This window comes from Megascapheus bottae, chromosome 15 (genome assembly GCF_031878675.1).
Source record: "Megascapheus bottae isolate mThoBot1 chromosome 15, mThoBot2.hap1, whole genome shotgun sequence".
Taxonomy (NCBI): domain Eukaryota; kingdom Metazoa; phylum Chordata; class Mammalia; order Rodentia; family Geomyidae; genus Megascapheus; species Megascapheus bottae.
This window is the reverse complement of record NC_143523.1, coordinates 57,548,865-57,565,707: the sequence shown is the minus strand read 5'-3', so window position 1 is coordinate 57,565,707 and position 16,843 is coordinate 57,548,865. Positions and strand designations below refer to the sequence as shown.

The 16,843-nt window shown below is 40.3% G+C and overlaps 1 protein-coding gene across 1 annotated transcript in view; it reads right to left on the bottom strand.

Moving 5' to 3' along the window:
• Positions 1-16,642, bottom strand: part of Csgalnact2 (chondroitin sulfate N-acetylgalactosaminyltransferase 2) — a 28,221-nt gene extending 11,579 nt beyond the window's left edge. The window contains exons 1-5 of the mRNA XM_090346777.1: positions 15,732-16,642; positions 8,866-9,082; positions 5,572-5,673; positions 3,788-3,966; positions 1,467-1,561 (exon numbers count right to left, since the gene is read on the bottom strand). Coding sequence (XP_090202903.1) covers positions 1,467-1,561; positions 3,788-3,966; positions 5,572-5,673; positions 8,866-9,082; positions 15,732-16,389 — 1,251 coding nt within the window. The 5' untranslated portion in view covers positions 16,390-16,642. The remainder of the gene's footprint in view (positions 1-1,466; positions 1,562-3,787; positions 3,967-5,571; positions 5,674-8,865; positions 9,083-15,731) is intronic.
• Positions 16,643-16,843: the final 201 nt, after the last annotated feature.

Here is a 16,843-nt window from a genome sequence, read left to right as displayed (position 1 = left end):
TTTAGAGTGCCCAGGCTGGCTTTGAATGCAATCCTCAGATCTCTGCCTCCTGAATATAATTTTTGATACATGGTCCTTTGTTTCCTTTTTCTTAGCAGAGTAGTTTAATTTCTAGTTGATGAGGCTTTAAAAATTAATTTCATTTTACATTTATTAACTTTTTTATCTTAAATATTACTAAAAGGAAGTTGGCAAGAAGGACTGTATAATTTCCACATTCTGGAACACTATCATTTTCCTCATGTGGCCTCAACTTTTTCCCCTGCCACAGCCACTTAATTCTGAGGGAATGAAGTAACTAGAGCTTGAATTCGGGTCTCTGTTCCTTAGGCTTTTTTTTTTTTTTTTTTTTTTTGCCAGTCTTGGGGCTTAAACTTAAGGCCTGAGCACTGTCCTTGAGCTTTCTCAAGGCTAGGGATCTACCACTTGAGCCATAGCACCACATCCCACGTTTTCTATGCATGTGGTACAGAGGAATCCAACCAGGGTCCTCATGCATGCTAGGCAAGCACTCTACCACTAGGCCAAACTCCCAGCCCCTGTTCTTTAGCCTTTTAACTCAAGTCTGGCACTCTATCACTTGAGGCAGATCTACACTTAAACTTTCCTGACTGGGCTGGATCTAAACCATAATCCTAGTATCTTAGCCTGTGTAGCTAGGATTAGTGCCATCAGTGTCTGGATAGAAATGTACTTTTTTTTTTTGGCCAGTCCTGGGCTTGGGCTCAGGGCTTGAGCACTGTCCTTGGACTTTCTCAAGGCTAGCAAGCACTCTACCATTTAAGCCTCAGCACCACTTCCGGCTTTTTGCTATGTATGTGGTACCGAGGAATCAAACCCGGGTGTTTGTGCATGCTAGGCAGCACTCTACCACTAGGCCAAACTCCCGGCCCCTAGAAATGTACTTTTAACAACTGTATACAGGGGTAGAGGTGTGTGGGGATCCTGGGGCTTGAACTCAGAGCCAGGGCACTGTCTCTAAACTTTTGCGCTCAGCCTAGCACTCTACCACTTTGAGCTACAGCTCCCCTTCTGGTTTTCTGGTGGTTGTTAACTGGAGAGAAGAGTCCCAGGTACCCACCTCTGCCTGGCCTGGCTTTAAATCTTGATCCTCAGATCTTAGTCTCTTGATAGCTAAGATTATAGGCATGGCCACTGATGCCTGCTTTTTATTTATTTATTTTTTGCCAATCCTGGGGCTTGAACTCAGGGCCTGAACACTGTCCTTGAGCTTTCTCAAGGCTAAAGCTCTACCACTTGAGCTACACCACTACTTCCAGCTTTTTCTATGTATGTGGTACCGAGGAATCAAATCCAGGTCTTCATGCATGCTAGGCAAGCACTTTTCGCAGTAGGCCAAACTCCCAGCCCCGATGCCTACTTTTTAATTGAAACTCTACTTCCTATTTGTACAACACACATAAAGGAATATAGAAAAAACCTTTCCAATAAAGTCGGAGTCTTACCAGCTGCTGCTCCACGGGAGGTGGTGAGTCCTGGTTGGCATAAACGATAGCAGGATTGTAAAGACTGAACACCACAGGGTAAAACACCTTTTTACCTATAAATAAAAATATATGTTATCATATAAGGAAGTCATTAAAGATAATGATTATTATTACATCTATTGAGACTTTATCCAAGCTTCAGAATACCCTGTGATTTGATGAATGTAACAAAGATTTTCTAATGTATCAATAGGTTGTGCTATAAAGCTCTAACTATAAAACTGAGAAACTCCAGACTACAAAGTGTACCTATTTATTCCTTTTGACTTTGAGGAGACAGATACACAGAGGTATTATTATTCATTAGGTGAATCCTTTATTATTATTTTACCTAATCAGTAATGAGAAATAAAGGCTACCCTCTGACCATCACCAAAAAACTTAGGAACCTCTGCTTCAAACTCAATAATTAATAACAGCAAATACAAAGAATACTATACAATGCCTAGATATGTAAGGAACAATTAAAATACAGAACTTAAAACTGATACAAAATGAGATCTGGAAAAGTTGAGAAGGTTATGGTTAAAAATATGTGAGATAACAGTTCTTATTCAATCTGAGCGCAATAAAAGGCCCTTATTGCAGAGCCCTCCCTACGTATGACTGGCTTCAATCAGCAGGGTAGCATGATGGGAAGCCTGGAGTGACATGCTGTCATTTAATACAGGCTCCCTAGCAGGTGCATGGACCTTTGTTTAAGCCCAATTATCTACCACAAAAGTCAAAATATAATAGTAATTTCAAAATGCAATTCTAATCTGAGACCAACTATCTCTGAGAAGGCTCAGCTCAGTTTCCAGGCCAATTGGTTTCTAGATATTAAATCTATCCTATTCACCTGAGCAAATATGCCTTTTTCAGCTCTTACATTTTAAATTTCATGTTCTCTGGGGTGAAACACACCTAACTCACATTTACTCAGAAGGCTGTTGTCAGCTTTCCCTAGTCAAAGTGATTAAAATAAATTTGCATGCTATGAAGATTTATATGGAGGGGCCAGGAGCATAGCCTAGTGGTACAGTGCTCACCTAGCATGCATGAAGCCCTGGGTTTAATTCCTCAGTACCACAAACTCAGAAAAAGCAGGAAGTGGTGCTGTGGCTCAATTGACAGGGTGTTAGCCTTGAGCAAAAATTGTCCAAGGACAGTGCCCAGGCCCTGAGTTCAAGCTCCAGGACTGGCAAAAATTAAAAAAAAAATAAAAAAAGAAGTAAGATTTGTATGCAAAAATCATTTACTATATTTTTATTTATCTTTTTTAAACAAACAAAAGTGTTCATATTAGGGTGTGTAGCACAAGGTTTTGTTCGATGCACATTCTGTATGAAATGATTAAAACAAGCCACCCTCTTGTACAATATAGTCCCTGAACTTTTTCTCCTGTTGCCATTCTTTAATACAGAAGACTTTTTTGTGTGTCTGTGGGTCGTAGGGCTTGAACTCGGCCTGGGCGCTGTCCCTGTGCTCTTCAGTTCAAGGTCACTGCCCTACCTCTGGGCCTGGACACTGTCCCTGAGCTCTTCAGCTCAAGGAGACCACCCTACCCTTGAGCTAAGCCCCACTTCCCATTTTCTAAAGGTTAATTGGAGGTAAGAGTCTCAGGTCCTTTTGTACCCAGGGTTGGCTTTGAACCTTGATCCTCAGATGTCAGCCTCCTAAGTAGCTAGGATTACAGGTGTGAGCCATCGTCCCGGCAAGACGTTTTATATTGGATAAACATTTTATTTACAAAATTTTCATTTACTCATTCATTCCAAAATATATCTATAACATAAAGCAAAGTATAGTAATCTGTTTCAAAATGAACTCTGGGATACCGACACTCCCTGCCTCTGGACTCCCAGGACATGTATGCGGTGCTATGGGCCTGAGGCTGAGCACTTCTGCCTCTCTCATCTTCATGCCTCCTGTGTGGCTCTTGCTCCAGTTGCTGCAGTTGCTTTCTCCTTGTCATTTTCCAAGTTTCCTATCCCTTTGCATTTTTTTTTTTGAATGGACTGAACCCAGTAAGCCCATCACTAGGCTTTGCAGAAAACCTCTTTGCATTTCTTTATCTGGTTTCAAATTCAACCACTGGAATCTGACGTCAAGAAAAAAAAGGATATAAACTGCTACTTAGCATTCGAGTTACACTGTGTCTAGTATAACTTAAGAAGGTATGTTCTAGGACTTAGTTAAAACTTACTTTCCCTCAAATTAATTTGATTCAATATATGGGACATGCTGGCACTGTTCGGCACTCTACCCTCTAGCTCACCTACCAATGTTTTACGCACCTGGCTCAGAATTTAAGCGGCAGCTGTTAAGGAATTCGGCTGAGAAATATATATCAACATCACAGAAAAACATCAAGACCTCTCCCTTGTCCCAAGCTCGGGCACCCACATTTAGTCCTCGTCCACGATTAAATTCTTCATTCAATGAGACCAAGGTGTAATTGTGAAAATTAGACTCACTATGAGGAAAGCACATATAACAAACAGTAAGTCCCACTTAAAAGTTAACAACGCTTTTCCTTCATCAGAATTACAAAATGTCTTATACTTCATGTGTACCATATCGTAAGGGGGCTAAGTCACTAGCTGCTTCAAATTGAGGATGTGCCGCCAACATTCTGGTGGTGTGAGATTTACAAAGACTACTACCCTTTCTGATCTTAAAAACCCACTGGAGAGATGAGACATATACATATGGAAAAACAGCCATGAAGTAGGGAACTAATGATGACTAAAAATGACATGCAGGGTGCACTTCCTTCTCCAGGTTCCCGACACCACACGGAAGGTAACCTTCCCTGCCTCTCTTCAATCTCTAGCTTCTTCCTCAGGCATGCTTACTGGGGTATCCCCCTCCCCATTCTATGTGACCAAGGATCCTGTTCTGTGTATTATGGTCATAGAGTGCCCCTCACAATGTAGAAGCTCAATAAAAAAAGCCCTGCTGAATGAACAGAAATTTTGTAAAAAAAAAAAAAAAAAAAGACTGCTAATGTCTGGGAGCAATTAAGAGATAGGGACCCAGAGCTTCCAACAGCCATATCCCTTACCACGTGGCACAGCCAATCTTCAAAGAAAACAGTCAGACTGAAGGCGCCTGTCCTTGTTCCTGACATCTCAAAGCTATTTGATTTTTTTTCTCTGTCTCCAAATGTAGTTGTAATCATGTTTTCATTTCTGGGATGTATCCAAGACTCTTCAATCCTTCTTCTCTTTTTACTGAGCAAACTCGAGGTAAAACCCCTCAACAGAGGAATTCTGACAATGCAGTACTAACTTTAGCAATCTATGATTGTGGCCCTCAACAAATGCTAGTTGAATGGTTCAAGAATGGTTGGTCAGATCTGGACTCCTTGGGAATGGCCATGAAAAGCAGAAAGGAAAAGGAGCAAGCATAGGATGCAGCTGACATGATTAGAAGACAACCAATCTAAGAATCTGCATCATATTTACATTTAGAACATATTCACATTTTACAAACATGAGAATATTTTAAGAGGGGCTGGAGGCATGGCTCGGGTGGTAGGGTGCCTGCCAACAAGCAATAAGCATCAGATATCAAGTTTGAGTCCAGATCTCAGATAAAAGACAGAAAAAAGAACATTTTAAGAAGGTTGGTGTAAAAAGCTATTCATGGGGCCAGGAATGTGGCCTAGTGGTAGAATGCTCATCTAGCATGCAGGAAGCACTGCATTCCATTCTTCAGTACCACAGACACAGAAAAAGCTGGAAATGGTATTGTAGCTCAAGTGATAAAGTGCTAACCTTAAGAAAGCTCAAGGACAGTGTTCAGGCCCTGAGTTCAAGCCCCCCCCCCCCACCAAAAACAAAAGCTATTGATGGTAACAGAAAAAAGGCTGAATTTGAATTTGGTAGCTAGGTCACCCCTATAGACCCACAATTTACAAAGGAAGAGACTGTGTACTAGAGTGAAAAAGTGTTTCATACTTGCTAATTCATTCATTCAAATTTCTGAGCCCATTGTAGGTACCACCCTGTTTAAGTTCTCATTCTTGTAATATTTGTATTTATCAAGAACTTTCCTATGGACATGACTCACCAACCTTGAGACAGATTCTAGGATAGACTTGACTTGGGAAAGTCCTTCTTTACCAAAGTACACCACTGTGAGATGAATCCTCTTGTCCTGATGAATACAAACATCCCTAGTGGAATTAAAAAATAAAAGTTCATTCAAGAGAAACTACTCATTCAAAAGTATAAGCGTTTCTGTGTGCATGTGTGTGCGCGTGCGTGCATGCACGCGTGCGCCAGTCCTGGGGCATGAACTTAGGGCCTATGGGCTGTCCCTGAGGCTTTTTTGCTCAAAGCTAGACCAGCCCTCTACCACTTGATCAACAGCTCTATATCTGGCTTTTTGGTGTTTAGCTGGAGGTAAGTTTCATAGACTTTCCTGCTTGGGCTGGCTTCAAGTTGAGAGCTCAGATCTCTGATTAGTTAGGGTTACAGGAGTGAGCCACAATGAACAAGGTATATTGAAACAAAAAGTTTAACACAGAGCAACCACGCTGAGCAACCACGCTGAAAGTAGACCAGGAAAGGTGTTACAAGTCTATGTTACTGAGTGCCTCCTCTGTACAGACACAATCCAACATTATTGCCACATTTCCAAACATTCTTAGAATATTTGCTTTGACACTGCTTTCAGAAGTCAATTATAATAAGCTATTCAAAGAAGTCATTTCAGATCAGAACGAAATAAACATTAAAGCTTTGGATCAGGGCCTCGAGCATGGCCTAGTGCTAGAGTGCTTGCCTAGCATGCATCAAACCTGGGTTTGATTCCTGGGTACCATATACACAGAAAAAGCCAGAAGTGGTGCTGTGGCTCAAGTGGTGGAGCACTAGCCTTGAAAAAGCCCAAGGACAGTGCCCAGGTCCTGAGTTCAAGCCCCAGGACTGGCAAAAAAAAAAAAAAAGCTTTGGATCAAAGAGTTATTTTGTCTTCAGTATGGCTAATTGCGAAATTATAACTGCTGTCAATGATTTACTATTTGCCATGAGTCACCTAAGAACAATGTAGGCTCTGAAAGCAATTGCTGAGAGGCAATAAAGAATGCTTTAGGGGATCATATCCTGAGCAAGTTACTTGAAACAAGTAAAATTCATTTGGAAGTATAACTTCAAGGTCTTCTGTTCAAGCCAGGTGCCAGTGGCGCATGTAATCATCTAATCCTGTAACCCTAACTACTCAAGAGGCTAAGATCTGAGGGTTGTGGCTCAAAGATGCCCAACTCACAGTTAGCACAGTCCATGAGACTCATCTCCAAATTAACCACCAAACAGAGCCCCAAGAGGAGCTGTGGTTCAAGTTGAAGAGCACCAGCCTCGGACACAAAAGTTCAGGGACAAAAACCAAGGCCCTGAGTTCAAGCCCCAGCACTGGCACACACACAAATGATATTCTGTTCAGAATGGTGTTGACTAAGCATTAAAACTAGTATGTTAATTAAAATAAGTAGCAACTGTAAATTTAATACAAACAAAAAAATTCAAGTTCTTTTTCTCATACTGTTTCTCACAATGTTCTCATATTTTTCTCAAGGAAGCAGTTACTCTAATGAACATTTAAGTTTTTAACACTGCAGTGTTTTGAAATGTCTGATTTGTGTGCGTGTGTTTATGTCCATCAAAGTGTACTGGGGCCTGCACCCAGGACCTGGGCACTATCCCTCAGCTTTGTTGCTTAAGGCTGACACTCTACTACTTGAACTACACCTTCACTTCTAGCTTTTGATGGTTAATTAGAGATAGGAGTCTCCTGGACTTAACTGCCTGGGTTAGCTTCAAATGGGATGGGATTCTCAGGTCTCAGCCTCCTAAGTAGCTACAACTACAGGTGTGATTTACAAGTGCTCAGCTGAACTATCCAAACATAATGGCCAAAAAATATTCTATTTCCTAAAATAGAATAATTTTCTCTCATTTTTTTGGTTGAAAAAAATTTGGGGAAGTTTTTAGGCTCTTTTAACCTTAAAACTCAAATTGTTCTCATGGGGATTGTCTTAGGAGATAACAATGTGCTATATTTTGAGAGGTGTAGTGGTTTGGGAGTATATCCATCAAAATAATCCTTTAAGTTATCCTTAAAATAGTTGAGCACTGTTGGCTCATGCTTGTAATCCTAGCTACTAAGGAGGCTTAGTTCTGAGTAAAGAGGCTTAAAGTCAGCCCAGCCAGGAAAGTTTCTATGACTTATCTCCAATTAACCATCAAAAAGCTCAAAGTAGAGGTGTGGCTCAAATGACACCATCCTTGAATGAAAAAACTAAGTGACGGTGTCAAAGTCCTGTGTTCAAGTCCCACTACCAGTACACACACACACACACACACAAAATATTAGCCTTAAAATAAACTGATTTGGCTGGGAGTTTGGCCTAGTGGTAAAATACATGCCTACCATGCAGGAAGCCCTGGGATTGATATCTTGGTACCACACACAGAGAAAAAGCTGGAAGTGGTGCTGTGGCTCAAGTTGTAGAGCACTAGTCTTGAGAAAGCTTAAGGACAGTGCCTGGGCCACACATTCATGACCCAGGGCTGTCCAAAAAAAAAAAAAAAGAGAGAGAAAAAGAAAAAATGGATTTGACATGCTTAATTCAATTTTTTTAGTTAGGGTTTGAACTCAGAAGCCGGCTTCAGTCACTAAGTTTCCCGCTCAAGGCTTGTACTGTACCACTTGAGCTAAATTCCACTTCTGGCTTTTTGCTAGGTAATCAGAAATAAGAATTTCAGGGACTTTCCTGCCTGGGCCGGCTTGAACCTTGATTCTCCAATCTCAGCCTCCAGAGTAGCTAGGATTACAGGAATGAACCTGGCTGTACAATTCATTTATTAGTAAGTTCAACTTGTCCTAAAAAATGAATTCACACATTTCTAAAGGCCACCAAAATTAGCTGCTTTTCTTTTTTCTGTTGCCAGTCCTGGGGACCAAACTCAGGGCCTGAGCCACTGTCCTTGGGCTTTTTCAAGGCTACAGATTTACCACTTGAGCCACAGCACCACTTCTGGCTTTTTCTATGTATGTGGTACTGAGGAATGGAACCTGGGTCTTCTTCATGCTAGGCAAGCACTCTACCACTAGGCCAAACTCCGGGCCCCAAAATTACCTAATGGTTGTTACCTTCAATATATTTCAAAGCTCCAACCATCAAAAAACACAGTATATTATATATGCTTTAAGCAAAAGGCCAAAACATAAAATTGTCCTAAAGACTTTGAAATTATTCTAGAATTCTAAGCAATCCTATGCAGTGAAATGAATTAAGCCAGTCTGCAGAAAATGTGATTTCCTTTTTTTTAAAGAGTGAAGCCAAATAGGAAGCCCCACCAGTTACCTGAAGTTCTGCATAAACTGTGCAAATGCTTCAGTTCTTCCCGCCAGAGGTACGATGATGTTAATGATTGATCTAGCAATGTCAATCATTTCACTCTTCACTTTCATGAGGGGTCCAAAAGGACGAAAGAGGGTCACATGTCTGTATTCCATAAGGTCTGCTTTCTTAAAAAAGAGCTCATACTGTGTACCCTTGTCTTTTTCTGTGCGGTAATAACCTAAAGGAAAGAATTTGGAACAAAGACATAGTCACGTCAAAGTTTACACATTCCATGGGAATATAGGCTTTACAGTCAAAGATCAAACTAGAACTAGAGTTTTGGGGTTTTTGTTTTTTTTTTTTTTTGGTTATAAGGCTTGAACTCGGCCTGGGCACTGCCCCCAAGCTCTTCAGCTCAAGGCTACTGCCCTACCCTAGAGCCAAGCCCCACTTCCCGTTTTCTAGAGGTTAATTGGAGATAAGAGTTTCAGAGTTTTTTTTTTGTTGTTGTTGTTTTTTTGACAGTACCCGGGCTTGAACTCAGGGCCTGAACACTACCCTTGGACTTTCTCAAGGCTAGAATTCTAACCACCTGAGCCATAGCACCATTTCTGGCTGTTTTTTCTACATATGTGGTACCAAGGAATCGAACCCAAGTCTTCGTGCACACTAGGCAAGCACTCTACCACTAGGCCAAACTAGGCCCAGAGGATTTTTTTTTTTTTTTTTGGGTCAGCTGTGAGGCTTAGACTCTGGGCCTGGGCACAGTCCCTGAGCTCTTCATCTCAAGGCTACTGTCCTACCTCTTTAACCACAGCACCACTTCCCATTTTCTAGGGGTTAATGGGAGATAAGAGTCTCACTGGCTGGCTTTGAACTTACCTTCTGACTAGCTAGGATTACAGGCGTGAGGCACCACACCCAGCTTGCTTTATTTTTTTAAATCTATTTTTGAAAATAGTTTTTCACACTGAATCATCAGTAACAACTATTTTAGTTTTTTTTAAGAAGTTTATTGTTGTTATATTAATAGTCCACAAAATAGCCCGCAAATAGTTATTCATTTTTACATGACTTTTTATATTAGAGCCAATCACTATAGTAACTACATGACAAATTATTTCTAGAAAAACTAAGTTTGGATCCAAGAGTCCCATTTTCTATTGTTTGGTTCAACTCAACCAAAACAAATCAATTTTCTTCATATTAATCACTGATGATGACCATATGACCTCAGCTGTGAGGAAAGGCCAGGTTAGTGAGGAGACAGAAATATAAGCATACAGTATCATTGAATAAAGTGAAGTCAGACAAAGAAAAATGAGTACTTTTATTTTTCTGGTGCCAGTCATGGTGCTTGAACTCAGGGCACTATCCCTTACCATTTTGGCTCAAGTTCTGAGGCTGACACTCTACCACTGGAGCCATACCTCCACTTGTAGGTTTTTTTTTTGGGGGGGGGTGGTTAAGAGTTGGTTTCAAACTATGATCCTCAGATCTCTGGAGTAGCTAGGATTACATGCATGAGCCACTGGCACCTATTAAATACAGATTTTTTTTTTTTGTTTTTTTTTTGCTAGTCTTGGGGATTGAACTCAGGGTCTAGACACTGTCCTTTGGACACTTTTTGTTCTGCCACTTGAGCCACAGCACCACTTCTGGGAGCCACTACGCCACTTCCAGCTTTTTCTGTGTATGTGGTACCAAGGAATCAAACCCAGGGCTTTGTGCACGCTAGGTGAACATTCTACCATTAGGCCACACTCCCAACCCTAAGAACCACAGCCTTTTTGTTTTGTTTTATTTTGCCAGTCCTAGGGCTTGAACTCAGGAGCTGAGCACTGTCCCTGACCTTCTTATAGGTCAGGCTTATAGGTTAGGCTTATAGTCTATCTAGACTTGAGGTTGGAGGTTACTTTAAGGAAGATGCAACATAGAAGCTTGGGTCTGGAAGAGGAATAAGAATCATTTAGTGGCTGCCAATAATTATTTTAGGAGAAAGAACAGTGGCACAATGGAGGAAAAAATGAAGAAAGGAGTAAGTTCTGAGCTACTGAATATAGTCATAGCTTCTTCTCATTTTAGGAAGAGCTGATATTAGAACATTTCACACATTACTTATATCTTATTTCCTTTTCAGTTTTAAATTCTTTCATAAGGTGAAAAGGACAAAAAGCAGAGGAAAATTACAAGAGTTAAAAATGTCAGGAAGCATGACAGAAGTTTTTTCTTCTTTCACGGGGAGAGGTTGGCTAAAATGTACCAGCAAAACACCTGCCCTGCTTTGGGAATCATGCCACTGAATGTGGCAAACTGTTCATAGAATCAAGCAAAAAGAAAGTGTGTGTGTGTGTGTGTGTGTGTGTGTGTGTGTGTGTGTGTGTGTGTATCCTGGGGCTTAAACTCAAGGTCTGGGCACTGTTGTAGTCACAGTTCCACTTCTGGATTTTTACTGATTAAATGGAGATAGAGTCTCATCCACTTTCCTGCCTGAGATGGCTTTGAACTAGAATCCTCACATCTCAGTCTCCTGAGTAACTAGGATTACAGGCATGACACCTAGCTCAAAAAAATAATTTTGGAGAAATATGCACAGACAAGCACTAGTGGCTTACAACTATAATTTGATCTATTTGGAAGACTGCAATTGAGAAGATTGTTGTTTGAGGTCAACTGAGCAGAAACGTTCATAAGATTCCTTCTCACCTGAGAGCTGGGCCTGATGGTGCATGTCTATCATCCTGGCTATGATGGAAGCCTAAAATAGGTGAACTGAGGTGCAGGTGCGTTGTCAGGCAGGAAGTAAAACTCTACTTCAGGCCCAGAGACAAAGGATTCATATTTTCCCTTATATGTGGAAGCTAGATTTAGCTTACAAACTAAATACACTGGGTGGTACACAAGTGTATACAAATGTATCAACTGGAATATGGTAGTTTCAAGGGAGATCCCAGATAGTGTAATTCCTTAGAAAGTTAGAATCAAAATGACACAAGAAAGTGGGTATTCAGAAGGGATGAGGTAGGGGAAAGGAGTGGACAAATGAAGAGAAGAAGAGCGGGAAAATACAGACAAGAATGTATAACTATATCCTACAAAATTAGGAAGAGTGGGGGAAGGGGTAGGTAGGGGAGGGATGGGTGATAATACTGAAAGAGGTGACACTGATCAAGATATATTCTATGCATAAACTGCTGTGTTAATGGGCAACTCCCTGATACAACTACTGAAGATAATAATTAAAAAATGTTAAAACAATACCCAGTACAAGGCTGGTACCAGTGGCTAATGTCTGTTAAGTCTAGTTACTCAAGAGTCTGAAATCAGAGGATCGAGGTTAAAACCATCCCAGGCAGAAAAGTCCTTTAGATTCCATCTCCAATTAACCAGCAAAATGCCCAGCTTAGAGGCATGCTAAAGTGGTAAAGCACCAACTATGAGTAAACATCCAGTACTGGTACATACAGGAAAATGGTTAACAAACTTACAATCTATCAACCATGTATTAGAGTTCCTTTTGCCCACATTATACACCAGCATGTTATTGTTTTTATTCTTTTTTATTTTATTTTTTATTTTGCCAGTCCTGGGGCTTGATCTCAGGGCCTGGGTCCTGTCCCTGCACTTCTTTTGCTCAAGGCTAGCACTCTACCACTTGAGCCACAGTACCATTTCCGGCTCCAAGACTGGTATATACAGGAAAAAATAATCAGTGCAAAAAAGGACTGGATTTTGTGCCAGTACCAAGCTGTTTTCATTAGTATAGCTTACACCTGAGGGCAATGGAACAGAAAATATAGAAACACCCACAGACTTATAGCCATCTAATCTAATAAAGGAGCAAAAAGCACAGATTTGAAGAATGAGCCTCTTCAACAAATGTTGAGAAAACTGGTATCCACAGGCAGAAAACACTACCTATCTTCTTGTACCAGTTTAAATTCAAAATGAATTGAAGATCTCAAAGTAAGACCTGAAACACTGAAACTATTACAGAAATGAGTAGGAGAAACATTAGAACTCTTAGGCATAGGCAGACAATTCCTGAAATCCAGAAGCATGACAAATCAAAGGAAGACTTGATAAATGGGATTGTATTTAACTAAAAAATGTTTGTGTGGCAAAGGATCTAGCAACAAGCTAAAAAGACAGCCTACAGAATAGGATATTTCTACCAACTAAACATCAATGACCTAATATCTAGAACTTAAAAAAACTAAATCCTCAAGGAATCAACAACCCAATTAATAAATGGGCTAATGAGCTAGAGACTTCTCGGAAAAAGTAAAAATGGCCAACAGACATAAAGAAATGCTTAACATCTCTGGCGACAGAGGGAATGCAAATCAAAACAACACTGAGCTTCCACCTTACCCCAGTTAGAATGGCTATAATCAAGGATGCAAACAATAGGGCTGGGAATGTGGCTTAGTGGTAGAGTGCTTGTCTAACATGCATGAAGCCCTGGGTTCAATTCCTAAATACCACATAAACATGAAAAGCTGGAAGTAGTGCTGTGGCATAAGTTCTAGAGTGCTAGCCTTGGGCAAAGAAGCTCAGGTTCAAGACCAACTTCAGTTCAGTTTAGTTCAGGCCAAGTTCAAGCCCCAGGACTGGTGGAAAAAAAAAGAAAGGAGGAAGTGAGGGAGGGAGGGTGTGTATGTGAGCAAAATTTTGGAACCCTAATATACTGCTGATGGAATGTAAGCTTGTTCAACCACTTAAGAAAGCAGTTTTGGAAGCCTCTCAACAAACTAAACATATAACTACCCTATGATCCAGCAATTCCACACCTGGGTTGGTATTTATCCAAAAGATTACAAACCAGGGTACAGTAAAGCCACTAGCACAACCATGTTCACTGCAGCACTATTCACCATAGCCTAAGTATAGAAATAGCCCAGAAGTCCCTCCATGGATGAATGGATCAAGAGAATGGGGTACGTATACACAACAAAATTTTATTTATCCATTAGAAAGACTACTGTATCATTTGCAAAGAAATGGAAAGATCTGGAAAAATTATGTTAAGTGAAATGGGTCCAGAGAGATAGATGGTTGCATGTTTTATATGTAAAAGCTAGAATTGGTTTACAAATAGGTAAATAAGCCCAATGCTGTTGGCTTTCACCTATAATCCTGGCTACTCAGGAGACTGAGATCTGAGGATTGAGGTTCCAAGTCATTCCAGGCAGGAAAGTCCATGAGATGCTTATTTCTATTAAACACCAAAAAAGCCAGAAGTGGAACTATGACTCGAGTGGTAGAATGCTAGCCTTCAGCACAAAAGCTCAGGGACAGTGCCCAGGCCCCAAGTTCAAGTCCTAAGCCTGGTACCAAAAAAGTATAAATATATAAGCAAAAATGGTAAATGGTATGCCTTAGAAAAACAAAATGATAGTTCAACAAAATAGAAACACTAGGTATTTGAAAGGGCTTATGTAAAGGTAATGGGAAGACAGTTGATAAGTAAAAAGGGAGGGAGAATGCAGTCAAAAATTCAACGTATATTGGGGCCGGGAGTTTGGCCTAGTGGTAGAGTGCTTGCCTAGCATGCACCAAGACCCGGGTTCGATTCCTCGGTACCACATACTTAGAAAAAGCCGGAAGTGGTGCTAAGGCTCAAGTGGTAGAGATCTAGTCTTGAGAAAAATCCAAGGACAGTGATCAGGCCCTGAGTTTAAGCCCAAGACTGGCAAAAAAAAAAAAAATCCAACGTATATCCTACATAATTTAAGAAAAATGAGGGAAAAGGTGGTTAGGGGAAGGGTAGGTGAGAATGTTGAAAGGGAGACATTATTCAAGATGCAACTATTCATAAACTGCTTTGAATGGCAACTCCTCCGTACAGCTACTTGAAGATAATAAAAATAAAGGACTGGGTCATAGCTCAGCAATAAGAGCACTTGACTGGTATGCATGAGCTTGAGTGCAAAACCTCAGTATCTCCTCCCTCAAACACTATATCCAAGACAGTTTTAAGCCTTCAGTTAATTATCTCAGGGTGTTAAAATGGAGATGGGTAGAAATCTATAATTGTTTCAGTGTATTCAGTAAAACCAGTCAAGAAAAACCTTGAATTTATGGCAGTTTCTTAACCTAGAAAGCTCATGTACTTCTGGGTGCCAGCGGCTCATGTCTATAATTCTAGCTACTCAGGATCGTATCTATAATCCTAGCTACTGAGATCTGAGGATCACAATTCAAAGCCAGCCTGGGAAGGAAAACCCATGAGATGCTAATCTCCAATTAACCATCAAAAAGCCAGAAGTAGAGCTATGGCTCACAAAAACTCAGGACCAGCACTTACCCGGAGCTCAAGTCAAGTCCCAGGATCACACACACACTCACTCTCTCACACACACACACACACACAAACCCATGTGCTACCTGAAACCCATATTGGGAAAATAAGCTATTTTCTTACTTTTTAAAATGTCCCAAATGAAAAATACTATGTATGCCCTTTGAAGTAATGGCCAAATGAAAAATACTCTTTTCTTATCAGTTTACTTATAACCTTTGATCTTTAGTTCATACATTAAAAAAGAAAGAAAAAGAACCACTAAGATTAGATAAGAAAGGAATGCAAATCTTATACCTGCAAATATACTCACAGTCCATAAGAGCCTTTCAACCTCCCTAATCTTCTACTTAGGCTTAGATATATTCTGTCTCCCTGGGCCTTATTCTTGGTTTTTATAAGGACCTCATTGTAACTCCTCCCCAACAAAAAAAAAAACAAACCCCAGCAGCTTCAAATTCTTAGTGGAAGTGGGCAAAAACTTCATGTTTTTACTACTGTGATAATGACTGACACAATAGCATATAATAAAAGCTCTCTGTCATAGTAATATCACTGTTTTCTAATATAGTTCTCAGGTTACCTTCTACGAAGTCATTTTCATTGAACATCAGTTTCTCTCCAAGGGGGCCTTCCTCATCTTCCTGTTCATCATCTTCATCAGGATTATTAATGACCTCCAAGCCCGCTTCAATAACTTCTACCAATTCATCTCGCTTGTCTTTTCTAACTGGCTTTTCTTCAGGATGGCGAGTGAGGCCCATTTCCAACTGAAATACTTTCATTAAGGTAAAACTTTCAAAGGGTATAACTCCATACTCACTGGGTAGTTTGGCTCCTATGCTAACTTCAGCTTTGTCAATCTGGGAATGAAGAAACTCTAAAAGATCACCAGGTGCTTGGTCTTTGCTGGCTTGATAGCCTATACCATTAGCTCCTGAATTCTTTTTCTCTTGCAATGATCTCATTTTCTCATTCATTTCTTGTAATTCTTGTTTTAGTTGGGCAATCTGGCGTTTCAGGCTGGTGGCCCTGGTCTGATAATGTTCCTCTTGCTCCTGTAGGAGAGCTTGGTAATACTCTTTACCATAATTGTCCCCAACAAAACCTGGAAGAGGAGCATTTCCATCAGTCTGGGGTGCACACTGGAGGAGGTACATAAATACCAAACTGCAGAGCAAAGCAAGGCCCAACAGAAGCCAGTGGGTCCGAGTGTGAAGAATTGATCCTCTTCGAGACATTCTTCTGAACTTGGATTTGTCTAACAAGGCAAACTCTTTGTTTTCGCATACCTCTAGCAAAAAGTGATCGAGTTAAAAATGAGACTACAATTCAAAAAAAAAAAAAAGGTACCACAGTAAGTGCTCTGTAGCTTAAAAAAAAGATTCCTTCTTCAGTAATCATGACAACTTTCAGAAATGAGAAATTAAGGATTCTTTCTATATTGTTACCATGATACCCAGAATAAAGAAATCCAATTGATAAAATCCATTATGTGGGTAATGACTGCAGAAAAAAACAAATCAGAATTAATCATAATTTTGGTTCCTCAAGCATATCAATTTATCAAATACTATATTTAGCATACTATAAGGAGGAGCTAATATAATTTAGACTGAATGGTTAAATAACAGGAGAAATCTACTTTACAAAATACTATTCTCATATTTTAGGTAGTATGTCTACATATTTGTA